Source organism: Anopheles gambiae, chromosome 3 (genome assembly GCF_943734735.2).
Source record: "Anopheles gambiae chromosome 3, idAnoGambNW_F1_1, whole genome shotgun sequence".
Classification (NCBI taxonomy): Eukaryota; Metazoa; Arthropoda; class Insecta; order Diptera; family Culicidae; genus Anopheles; species Anopheles gambiae.
In genome coordinates, this window is record NC_064602.1 from 17,824,861 (window position 1) to 17,837,559 (window position 12,699).

General features: G+C 42.6%; 1 protein-coding gene across 6 annotated transcripts in view; it reads left to right on the forward strand.

Moving 5' to 3' along the window:
* Positions 1–12,699, forward strand: part of LOC1275657 (trafficking kinesin-binding protein milt) — a 90,483-nt gene that overhangs the window by 16,064 nt on the left and 61,720 nt on the right. For all 6 annotated transcript variants that reach the window (XM_061661453.1, XM_061661454.1, XM_061661456.1 and 3 more), the window contains 2 exons: positions 640–808; positions 2,935–3,144. In XM_061661453.1, coding sequence (XP_061517437.1) covers positions 757–808; positions 2,935–3,144 — 262 coding nt within the window. In that variant the 5' untranslated portion in view covers positions 640–756. The remainder of the gene's footprint in view (positions 1–639; positions 809–2,934; positions 3,145–12,699) is intronic.

Genomic DNA, 12,699 nt, shown 5'->3' on the forward strand with positions numbered 1-12,699 from the left:
CCCTTTCCGTGGTTCCGTGGCATCTGCTCTGCGCGCTACGGTGGACGCGTTTAATTATGTCACCAGCGGCGAAGAGAGAGAGAGAGAGAGAGAGAGAGAGAGAGAGAGAGAGAGAGAGAGAGAGAGAGAGAGAGAGAGAGAGAGAGAGAGAGAGAGAGAGAGAGAGAGAGAGAGAGAGAGAGAGAGAGAGAGAGATTCGCACACACCACATTTCACTACCTTCATTTCCCGGGTATTGGGTGAAAGGAAAACGAAGGGAGGGTGTGTGTGGAGTTGTGGGATAACCCTGCCCTTTCATTGTGAATCGGCTGGGACCTCTTCTGTCTGTTTGGCCTTTTTCGCACGTCCTACCGACGGTCCAACTGCTAACAATGTTTAACGAGATGGACATAATCTTATATGATAATGCAGGGTGCACTTCTCGGTGGCCGGATTAAAGGTTAAAGTGCATTTTGGGACGTCAACATAACCTTGACCATGAAACACGGCTTTAATGGGAAACATTGGGGAAATGGGGGACGTTTTATTAATGTTTTGTTTTTCATTTCATTTCATTGTATTGCCCCATTTTTAAGATGTGTTCTATTGCCGCTAGCTGTTTCTAATAATTACCCATTTTCTCACTTTTATCTCCCCCAGGAACAGTATCAATCCAAACTGGCTGCCTCACAATGTGGGGCCAGGATTCCCCTGAGCCCCAACACTCAGGCGACAATCGAGAAGCATTTGCCGGGTCTGCCGAGCAAGCGATTGCTTATGCAGCAGGCCTCTAAAATCACAGAAAAGCGAGACGTTGGATGCATAACTGGTAAGTGTCTGTGTGTTTGGGGGACAATTAACGACAACGGCTTCGAGTTTGAAAATTCACAAATTATTATTGTAAATGTCCATTTTCATTTTATGTTGTTTATTGTCAAACGCGGACGTTTCTTAAAGACGTTGTATTTCATCCAGGTTGAAGCGATCCTAGGGCATGTTTACAAAACATCCAAAATTAACATCATCAGCGTTGTTTGGTCAATTTCGTGCCACAGCAGCGTGTGGGTGTGTGCTATTCGTCACTCTCGTTTGTTCGAGTGAGCATGAATCGTGACGCCGGTACGACTTTCCAGCTCATTCTCAAACAGCTTCAAACTGTGTGCGTGTGTGTGTGAAAATGTGTGAATGAATTTGGTGCGGCTCGATGAAATGCAATGGCCAACAAAACAAAAAAAACATCAATCCCGTCCGGCATATTGTTTCGCCACAACTCGACCGCAAAGCGCTAAATGGAGAGTGATTGAGTTGACTAGCTGGTTGGTTGGGCCCGATGGTGGGAGGACCTTGGCGCTCAGTTTGCATGATGTGCCGCAATAAATGTACCGATGCTCACTTCGCACCACACACACACATATTCTCCAATCGTGGCCCGGGGGGATATGGATGGAAAATGAAAACGCTACCGTTGGAAAATTTATCGTTCTCCAATCTCTCTCGTGGGTTCGCTTATTTTGCGTGCTTACCGTTCGTAGTAATAGGAGATAAATTTTGGGACGATCGCGCAATCGATTGTCCTTGTATGGAAATTACACCTTTGATTCCATGCTTTCGATTGTACCCGATTCCACGCACGTGTCTGCAGTACGATCATGTTTTAGTACTGTTTTAACACAAATCTGGAGTTGGAAATCGATCACCCAAGGTACGAAGTTGTTACACGGTGTAAATTCGCAAGAAAGCCATGATGAACAAGCAACCAATCCGAGCGTGTTGTGACGAGTTTGGCAAGTTTGGTGCCTTGTATTCCGTTCCGATGACCTGCGGCAAATGTGTTCAATTTCACCCAATGTTATGCTCCAATTCCGTTCGCTAGTACGGCTGATGGTGGGAAGAGATGCTGCTTCAGCCGTGGTGCTGTCAGCAGTGGAGATTTGTTTTCACTGTATCCGCTTTTGAAGTTGGTAGGGTTTTAATGAAGGACCGAGGGAGAGAGCGTGTGACTAGTACAATCCAGCAAGAATTGCCGGCACGTTTTGCACCAACACAAAAGAGACGAAGAAGGTTTATGGTCACTGTGTGTTATGGTCGGTCGATTTGTCCCGATATGAAGCGACAGGAAGGAAGCAGGCAACTATTTGCAATTGTGTTGGGTTGTTAGTATACGGTACTGTTTTATAGACATGACTTGTGCAAAGATAACCATCATATAAGAGAATGATATTGATAAGAAACTACTAAGCAAGAACTATCATTAGGCAATCAACTGGGAATAGTTGCATCATGAATTTAATCGTGGAAAGGAAGTTGCAATAAAATGTTTAGTTAGAAATCACTGTTCATTCACTTTAACCGTTGAAGAGAGTGGTTCACATTTCAGATAAATTGTGGACTTTCATGTACATCTTCAAGTTGAACGAAGTAAAACACTTTACTTGTGTATTGGTTTTGTACGCTGGGGCAAAATGCATTCTTTATCGTCTGTATTGCTGCACCATTTAAGCCGGCTGACATCAACATGTGTTTAACATTACTGACCGCGCAGCAGACCCCCAACAGCTTTTGGACCACGTGATGCACTAGTGACTATTGTAGGATTATGCCGTTTCGACCTGTGGGAATGTGTGTTTGCTTGAGAAACGTAAGCATATTCTAAAAACAGCTGCTGTCCATCAATGAGTTTTCATCACCTTTTCCTACCCAGCTATCTCTAGGCAGCGACATCCTGTCCGCGTGTTCCGGAACCTCCCCTCAAATAGATCGTTAAATGCGTGAGCAAACCAACATGCATGAACTCACGTCCACAATATTCTGTACAATTTAGTTGGTCATCGGTTTGTCAATCGTTTTTTTTTAAGATTTATTGTTTAATGCTAAGCAGTGTGTGTCAAACTCCAATCATTAAGTAGTATCACCGTTTTAATGTCGATCTATTTTTATTTCCTCCAATTTTAACAGAAGTATGCAGCGCCGAAGACCTACCCGAGGTGGAGATTTTCTCCTTGCTCGAGGAGCAAATCCCACGGTACAAGATCCGGGCGGACACGACTACCACCTTCGGTGGGTACGAAAATCAGGACTGGTTCGTGCAGTATCCAGCGCTACCGATACCGACGGAAGGGCTCGGCCTGACGACGGAACAGACGCGGGAAGCACTTAACTATTTCCGTAAGTAGCGTTGTTTTTATTTTATTTTTAAAACACACCTTCATTTTGGGGGGATCGTTCTTTTATTGGCTACACACTCTATTTTCGTTGGTTTGCGACCTTCTTCGGCGTAAGCTTGCGCTGGGCGAAGACACAAACCACAGCGAAACGGGTGCAGTGCCTCAAAGAGCCCTCTGTTAGCTGTCGATGGAACTATAGGCCGAAGAGCTTGCTAAACTTTCCGCGTGATGGCGCTGCTACCTGTTTGCAAATGAGCCTCGTGAAAAGAGAAAACGTGATTTTGGGGAAACAAGATTTTTGTAAAAGAAGTTATTAATGCGTAGAAATTTGTGTTAAATGAAATATCTGCTTATTACATTTATTACAAGACTTATTGTAATGTTTTATACTTATAACTACTATATATAATATCCAACTAAATCGTATGAAATGCAATATCGGTGTAAAGTGCAGCTTTAATTTTAAGTACAAATCATATTCACAAAATTGATTGGAAACTTCCAATTTGCGCTATAAAAGCGGGTGCGCACGTCATCGGGCACGAGTTTTGCAAGGTAAGTGGACACGTTGTTTATCTTATCAGTTTGCACCGTACTGGTAGAACACGATTGCACAGGGACTATGAATGTAAGAGATGTGAGCTTGTGCCGATAACAAGATGGTATTCCATTATCAATTTTGATTCCGCTCAAAGTGCTGGAACACAACAATGGAAAAATCGATACGACGAAGCAGTTTCTCTCTGTGTATTTTATCTTCGATTTGATTTTTGGAATTGTTTGATTTTGTGAAGTATTTGATATTATGCAAGCAATTCCATGCCCTGCGCCCTTGTACACTGAGTCGGTTTAAATTCCATTACTCCTATTCTGAAGCAATCCAGTTCATAAATGATACATCACCGTTCTTTCAATAACTGTCAGTACAGCATCACTATCAGCTACCCACGGCAGAGCCTTCCCACAGTTGTGATGAAAATTTAATATAGAAAAGTAAACGCATCCATTTGCGACGCACACCTCGACGACCATCACTGTCGCCATCGCCAAATTGACAGATGCTTCACGCTAATGCGTGACACTTCGCACGTTGTTACTTAAATCGATTAAGAAAAGACCAACACCCGTGCGATGGTTTTGCGCATTTTACACGAGCTCTGACGGGCGGGAGTGCCATTTCGTTAGAGGTCGCAGTTGTTGATAGAAAACGCACCCTCTGATGGGGGCTTTTGAGATTGAAAAATTTGGAGAAAATTAAGTTCACATCAGGACGTGGGAAAGTGCACGGAAATGGGCTTGTACTTGCAGTAACAGAGTGTACGCAATAGTGCTACCACTTGCGAAGGGGTTAAGAAATAACGCTCCCGATGTAAAAAAAAGGTAATTCGGCCGATTATGACAATTCCTGCTTAATGTGAGCTCTAATGGCAATGTCGTTATGTTGCGCAAAAGGGTCACACAACGGGGAGTAAGTAGTCAGTCAAATGACCTTCACCCATTGTTGTGGTGCATTAACTCATTATCGGGCAACACAGTACACTGGCCAGCGTTTCATGTCCGACGAAAATGGAACCGATTGAAGTAATCAGGTGTACACCACACCGAAACCCGCCCACCCAACCACCATGAGCAAGTGAAGAAAGTGCACACGCAAGACAATAAATTTTCCCAGTCGAAAATTCCACTGACCCAGTGGCTTGTTGCGGGAAATGTTTTAATTCAATTTTCACTTGTAAGGGCTGGGTTGGATGGTGTTGTTCGCATCAGTTAGTGTAATTTTCTGCCAGCACCACTTTCATGGTCAGGTTTTGAGTTTGCTTTTGAGTTTTGTTTTCCCCTGTGATGCAGCATGGGGGGGTTGAACATAAAGTAACACATTATTTATGTTTACGTTAGCGTGAACGGTTTACAAGGAATGCAATGGTTATTTGGGACATGTTTGTCTGTGTGTGTGAAAAATTATGCACATTTTGTGATTGTGATTTGAATGATCAAATGCAATAATTGAAAACAATAAAGATGAAGTAAAGATACATCCGTTTAATACCATTGTTATCTTTATGCATTTTTTTAATATGTTGCTCTTTGAATTCTCTAATATTGTCTCCAACTTTACATTATCTCGAAATGGCCAGCATAGCAAATTAGTTTTCTTTCAAATTAACCAATATTTCAAAATTTAACCCTTCATCAAACGAAACGTTAATCGCTCCTTTCTATTTAAGTGTTGGCACGAATTACTTATGCTCAAAACGGCCTTGCGTTTAGAGTTTAAACGATTTGACGGTGTGATGTTTGGCGATCAATCATCACTACACTTTTAAGCTCCAGCACGTGTGGGTGCGAAGAACGAGACCCGATGCTCGATCGCTATTTTATGCCTTCCCATTTCCTGAAAGCAATTTCAACTTTTTCAAACATAAGATTTGACTACATTTAGACAGAGCAGGAAAAATACGGCGTACAGGAAAATTCCAACCATCGATAGGCTAATTTCCTTATCGGTTACATTCCAAGCTAAGTAATCGAACGTACGGCGAAAGGAAACGTCACGTTTCGTTCCTTTCCAGTGTTGCGTCTTTTGCACTTTGCGACCAAGAAGTAACGTTAGTTAATTTCGCATGAAAGAAGGAAATTAAGGTGTAGTTAGTGTGGTAACATTTGCGAAGCGTTTTTGCTGTTTTTTGTTGTTGTTGTTACCTTTAAGTCTATTGAATGGCTCAGTGACAGCTAATTGAAGGTATCCAAGCGTGAACGGAAAGGGACACCTTACCTGGCGGTTCGATCGATGCAAACGTGGCGCGCTTGGCTAATTGGTGTGTAAAAGCCTTTTTCTCTTATTCTGACGTTTATGTGCGCATTAAAATAGTGTTTTATTTATGTTGCCACACAGTAGCTCTTCATGGGTAGTAAATTTGTTTATAAAGCCATTTATTTAAACATAAATTATTGCATTTTTTCTCTATCCGCTGTCCATTGTTTTTGTGTCATGGGTAAATACTTGAACGGAATTAAAATTTTAATAACAATAGATCGTGCTTTCTGTGATCGTGAGTTCTAGAGCGCAGCGTCACGAGTTTCATATTAATATGCTCATTTGAAAAGCTCGTTATAATTAAACTTTGAATATTATATTTCATAAAATTATTACAATTGAACACTTCACGACCGAATCGTGCAATGGGAATACGACAATCACGCTGGAACTGGAAGCGAGAGGAATAATTACAGTGTTTGTCTATTTTTTTTCGGCCACCGAAAATGTCCATAACGGATCATAATAAACTTCCATACGTGAAGTGTATGATTTTCTCGTAACGGTTTTGTGCTGCATGGACGAGAATGGTACATTTACTTCTAGACGTTTGATTATTCGTTGATCTTTCATTCGCCGAATATTTGTTAATCTATGTAATAAAGCCCTCCATTATGCTCGGAGATTATTTTGGCACGACATTGCTCCATGCATCCAAGAAATTGCTTAATCCGGCCACTGACTAATGGCACATTAATGAGAGTTGCCTGTGAGGAAGGTCCCATATATTCCAAATATCCAATCAGCGGACGAAATGGTTGATCGATTACGATGAAGATGGCGCAATTTGTTGCCTGATGGTTTTAAGTACTAACGAATTGTGGTCTTTCCGTCTCAAGCCTCTTGTTCCGGTTCATTATGTAGGGTCTCCGATTACTTTGTAGCTTTCCGTGTACATTGTTATCATCAATGTGCTACGATTGCAAACCACCATTTTCAACCCATGGACAGCTGGATCGATACATATAATGCAATTTTAAACACTTTTTTTCTCCTCCCAAAAGTGCACTGTGTAGTCTTGCTTTGGGAACTAGTATCGCAATAATGTTGCAAATACTAAATAGAAAATAATTAGTTCATTTTTCTTTCAAAATCATCAAAGTATGAAACACTCCACCACTAGTGAGCAACCCATAATGAAGCGGTTAAACGGATGATTAACTTTTGAGAAATAAATCCTTCCATCCACCACCCTCTCTCGAATGGGTGTAAACGGCGTAAGTGGAAGAATATGGTGCTGCGGGAAACCCGATGCAAGAAGTACCGCTAAAGCCGGATCTTAAACCTAACGATGCTGAAACATTCAATTAGGTTGCAGAAACAATTGGCCCAAGTAAGATCATGCCGAACGGGCGCATACCGGCCCGATTGCCTAATTATGTTCGGGAAGGTACTACTGTTGTCGTCCCCTCATTCATTGCATATGATCTTGAGTGATGGACGTCCGAGACCGTCATGGTACAAATCCTGTCAGTATTAACCCTCTTTTTGGGGGAGAGCCCAACGGAAACGTGCAAGATGGATGATGATGAAAGTTCTGACCACAAGAAACCGTTCACGTAGTGATCGTTATGATCACTTCATTACATTTTCCACCCGAGCCAGTCGATCACACGAGATTTGATGTCTTTATATTGTTGGTCATAAAAATTGAATCGTGAAGGAGAACGTGAATGATGGCTAACATCCCGAACGCGGATTAGGCCCGTAATCGATCATTGTGTAACAAATCCTGTTACAGCGTGATACCTGAGCATTTTCTTCTTTTGTAGGTCAGCTGGAAGAAACGACGCAAAAAATGGGATCACAGTGTGCATGATCGGACTTAATCCATTTTCTTCTTTGCGTGGTTGTGAGGGGGTTGTCTGTTTGTTGCAGTTGATAATTTGCAAAGGGGATTGAAACGTGCGATAAGAAGCGTGTCTCAATTCATCACGTACGCTCAATCGAAATGCACACACAAAAACTGGAATGAAACATTCCTCAATACCTATGGGTTTTTTTGCAAATCACTCAAATTTCACCCTCTACCAAACATGCGCTCTCTTGTTTGTGATAACGAAATGCATTCTAGAAAGGCCCGGAAATTGTTTTGTTTATCTTGCAAAATTTTGCGAATTTCTTTGTTTTTCGCTTTGCAAATAATTGATATTTGTAGCAAAAAAGAACTGTTATCAATCTTGATAACAAAAATGGCCCATTGTCACTGGCTGGCGGTGAGATTACCGCCGTTAGCCGGTCAAAGAAGATAAACGTCGTTGAATTGATTTTATGTCACCCGTTCGCTTCGATATCTTTACTTTATTCCCGAGTTTAAAGGTTCTGGGGCAATCACGGCGCGACACTTGTATGGGGTTTTCTTTGGACACAAACCTCACGTTATGTAACGCCGGTGAGAATAAGCTGGTTCTAGGCCGCCGTTGTTCAAAGAACGATTGAGCAATTGGCATTACGCAGGATTTGGTCAAACGGTGTCAAAGTGTGTCTGCTTCGTCAATCGGTTTGACAAGTGCAGCATGAACAGGGCTTCCCTTAGGACGCCCTATTTAGACGCCCACGGTGATGAGTTTTTCCTGCGTCACCTGGCGAAGCTCTCGAAGTTATTGGCTTACGCTTTGTTTTAACACTTTTGGTCTTCTTTCTACATGGTTTGGATACAATACCACCATCTCCTCCTCAATGATGTCATTCCGGATGACCTATACCTTCACCGATTCGTATTGCGAAAATGGCCGTTGTTTGATAATGTAAACCATCATCATCGACACGGGAGGGGTAGATTGGCTATTTTTGAAAGCAAAACATCAAAAAGCGTAGTAAAGAAGATAAATAAACACAATGTTGTTCTCTCTTGCAATGAGGCACCATGGTAATTCAGCATTGTAAGCGCGCACAACGCGCTCGTCTGTAACCGACATTAATCTCGCGAAACTTATCTCTGCGTTGAAAAGATAGGTTCGAAAAAGTACACCACCAGCCAATTTCCTCCCTTTTTGGCTCACACTGTTTGACGATTATTGCACAATGTTTCTCCACGCTTAGCTTTTTTTTTTTGGGGGATTTTTTTTCCAGTTTCGATATCGACGCAGTATCTAATTGGATACCATTTTTCGATGCCAATTATGATTGTCGTTGGTACTGGGCACTGAATGTTTGTAAAACGACGCATACCTTTGTAAAGCAATGCTATTGTGAGTGCGTTTCTATTGGACACCTGCATTAAACATGAGGCTAAAATGGGTTAAAAGATGTGATTAACGGTTGTGTATTGACAGCAGTCTGGGAAGGTTAACCAATGAAAGATTTTTGTTAAAGTGGTGACTTTTTGTTAGGGCAAACAATGTAGTGTAAAAGGGCGATTTGAAGGGATTAATTAAATATTTGAATTTGTTATTGTTTCATTTTACAACCATAAATCACCTTCAAATTAATGTATCATAAATTGATTCTATTTTTTTACCCAATACCTTTAACCTCATTGTTGTTTCATGGGTAGTTTGCTCACAAAGAAGTGATTTCTTTGTGTGTCATCTCTTTGCTGCGCGATCACAAGATGCGATCATCGTCTCTATCCTCTCCATGACACATAACGCACAACACAGCTGCCAAATCGGCACATGACTTTGCGTTCGGGCGTTGGCCAAAAAAAAAAATGGCAAAAAAGTGCGACGTGTCTTTGAATATTTGAGCATTAGTGCTGCCTCCATTCCACTGCCTCCTGCCAGCTCTCAACAACTCTACACGATCGATGTTATTTAACATTCGCAACAAACGCTACCCACTGTGAAGGTTTGCAACAGCAAACTCGCAAACAAATTGAAGCAAATGCGAAGTCTTAAATATAGCGAAAAATCAACACCATTGAGTTCGGAGCTCGGAACGACGCTGGTAGGGCAGTTCTGGTGCGTCGTCCATGGGGCCCGTCATGCAATCTTTCTACGCTGACTGACTGACAGACCGACAGGCGGACGCACGATCGAGCACGGTGAGCGATTGGTTTGTGTGGTTGGGGGTGCGGGTTTGTTTTGTTGGACCCGTTGTCTATTTTTGCCAATTTTTGCGTTTCAAGCACGATCGCACTTGAGGTATGCATTTCGACCTTAAAAGCGTTCCTTTGCTAAAAAACCGAATATGGACGGAGTGCTACGAAAACAGCTGGGTGTCGCTGAGAGCGCATTGAGGTCTTGCATCAGTGGTAAAACGAGAAAATTTATATTTTAATGTGAATATTGAATAATTTGCATTTATTTTAATGAATCTTGAGATCCTCTCTGAACAATTTGACTGAATTCTCTCCTGGTTTAGAAGATTTGTTCCAACGTTTGGAAGATTTCTTTCAGCTAGCAGCACATATCCATCACAATATCATTCCTTGCCAGCCAATAATTCATCTTAATGGCAAAAGTACCTAGTGCCAATTACGAAGCCGCGTTAATTTTTGCGTTATCATTAGCGAAGAAACAACCGTTTTTTAAAAGATTGTTTGCTGCTGCAAATTGTTTTTCTCACCTCCGTTAGATGTTCTACATCGAGGTGTGGATATGATATTTCCTTCTCTCGCTCTCTCTACTGCGTTACATACTATCAGTTGCAGAAAAACGAATAACGAACTATATTCCTATCATCACCATCATCATCATGCCCAGTCCGAAGAGAACGATCTTCTCAGCCTTTTGCTGCTGCACGAAACCTGTTGATCGATCGGTCTACACTTGCCCCCGGTGTCTGGCGCACACCACCACCGTACCTGTTCGTGTTTTCATGCTGCACTTGATTTTCCACTTTTTGTGCCGTGGCCAAACCACTTGCGCACACACCTGGAAAGCCGTAGCCCGAAGCCCTTGACCATTGCACACCGTTATGGATTGCATTTTTACGTTCCTGGTGCAATTTTGTGCCTCCCCCTAATACTGCACGAAACCGGGACACGTGGAGCAGGCGAAATTAGGAGTGGGCCAAGAAGTGTGGCAAAGAACGGTGGTGTTGTTTTTTATATCTTCACGCCACATCGTGCACTAGCAGCCCATAAAGTGGAATGTGTTTACACGTATACTTTTAGGCTGTGTCCATAAAAGGGAATGTTTGTAAAGGTAATGGGAGTGAAATGTTAGAAGAGTGGGCAGAACTGTTCTACATTTTTTAAACGATTTCGTTCCACCACGTTCCAAATGCTAGGAAACATTCCAATCCACCAGGTTGGCAGAGAGATAAATGGCGCGAAACAGATCCCATAGATGTGGTGATCTCTTTTTTGTCAAAACAGCCTAAGAACGCACCCATTTTTGCGAGCAACATCAAGATCGGCATGTGCATATCATAACAAACCCACAATATACCTCCGCACCATAATGCATAATGGGAACGTTTTCAAGCAATGCTCTTTAGACGATCTGTTGAAAATGGCATTTTGTTCACGCGTTCCATCGAGCACTTACTGCAACTCTCCGTTAGAATTAGAATGGATAGGGTGGAAGAACAACCTCCACAAGCTGTAGCAGGAACATAACTTAAGGGCGTAAGCTATGCTACAAAACAATGCATGTTTAATGAGATATGCAATGTGTGTTCTCCTTCCCCGGAGGAATTATTATTCCGCGTTCGTGTCGGGGAAAAAACAGACGCAAAGAATGAGTCGGAAAAGAAGCCGGCCTGCAGTAGACTGCAGGTTCTTGCAGGCTTCGGGCGCGATACTACTGATGCATTGCGCGAAACTCCAGCAAAACAAACAAAAAAGCCGACAAACCAATCCGTCCGCAACGGACTTTTGCCGGCGGGTATGAATCACCGCTGTTTCACCGGTGATCCGATGAAGTTGTTGTTCGATGCACATTTATGAATCTCTGAACCATTGCGCCGCCACCGAGAATTCCACCGAGATCTGGCCCGAGGACCGGTTATTTCAGAAAGGGATTTTTGTCTGTTTGTGTGTTGTCGCTGCTTAACTTCCCCCTCGCGCACACTTTCTGTGTAAATGACTAATGGTTCGCCTGATACTGGTCGAAGGTCTCTCGTCAGTGCAGCAAGCAAGCGAGCAAAGAGTAAGAGTTTCGAGTGAGTTGAAAGAAATTTAAATGCTGAACACATCATCGCCTGGCGAGCTCTCCTCCACACGAAGCACACACACACACGCCCAGCGGGTACGTTGGAACGATGACACAGTGTCTATTGAAGTTACATTCCCTGTCCTCCTGTCCGTTCCGGTGTCGTTTAACCCTCCGTGTGTCCAATACCTGCCCATCATTCACGTGGTGGCGGTTTAGTGGCGTGAGGAAACATTAAATCATAAATTCACCGTTTTCTGGCCTCTCCACCTCGGTATTGGTTCCGGCAATGAGATTACGGTAGTGTGTGTTTGTCTGTGTCAAGCTAGCTTGACATTAAACGGCGACAGATCGAGAACACGGGACCCGTTTTGTAGGAGGTGAAGGATGGAGTGTTTGAAGAGCTTTAGTCAGGAGCAGAAACTGACCAGTCTGACCAAGAAGTGCATTACCAAAAAGTCCAAACCTGGCTTTCAATAAAGTTGGTTCTGCCTTTCAAAAATTATGGCAAACGTTCAAAACCACCATCTCCTTGAACTATTTCCATTGTTTCTAAGGTGGAGTGAGTCTGTGCAGATCAGTAAACAAACCTATTCGAATGCAATTGTGCCGATGCCAAATTCTTTCCAAGCAATGTTCAAGGTTTTCTTTACTGCTTCCAGTCCAAATTTGGCTTTGGCACGTATTGGGGGTTGTTTTT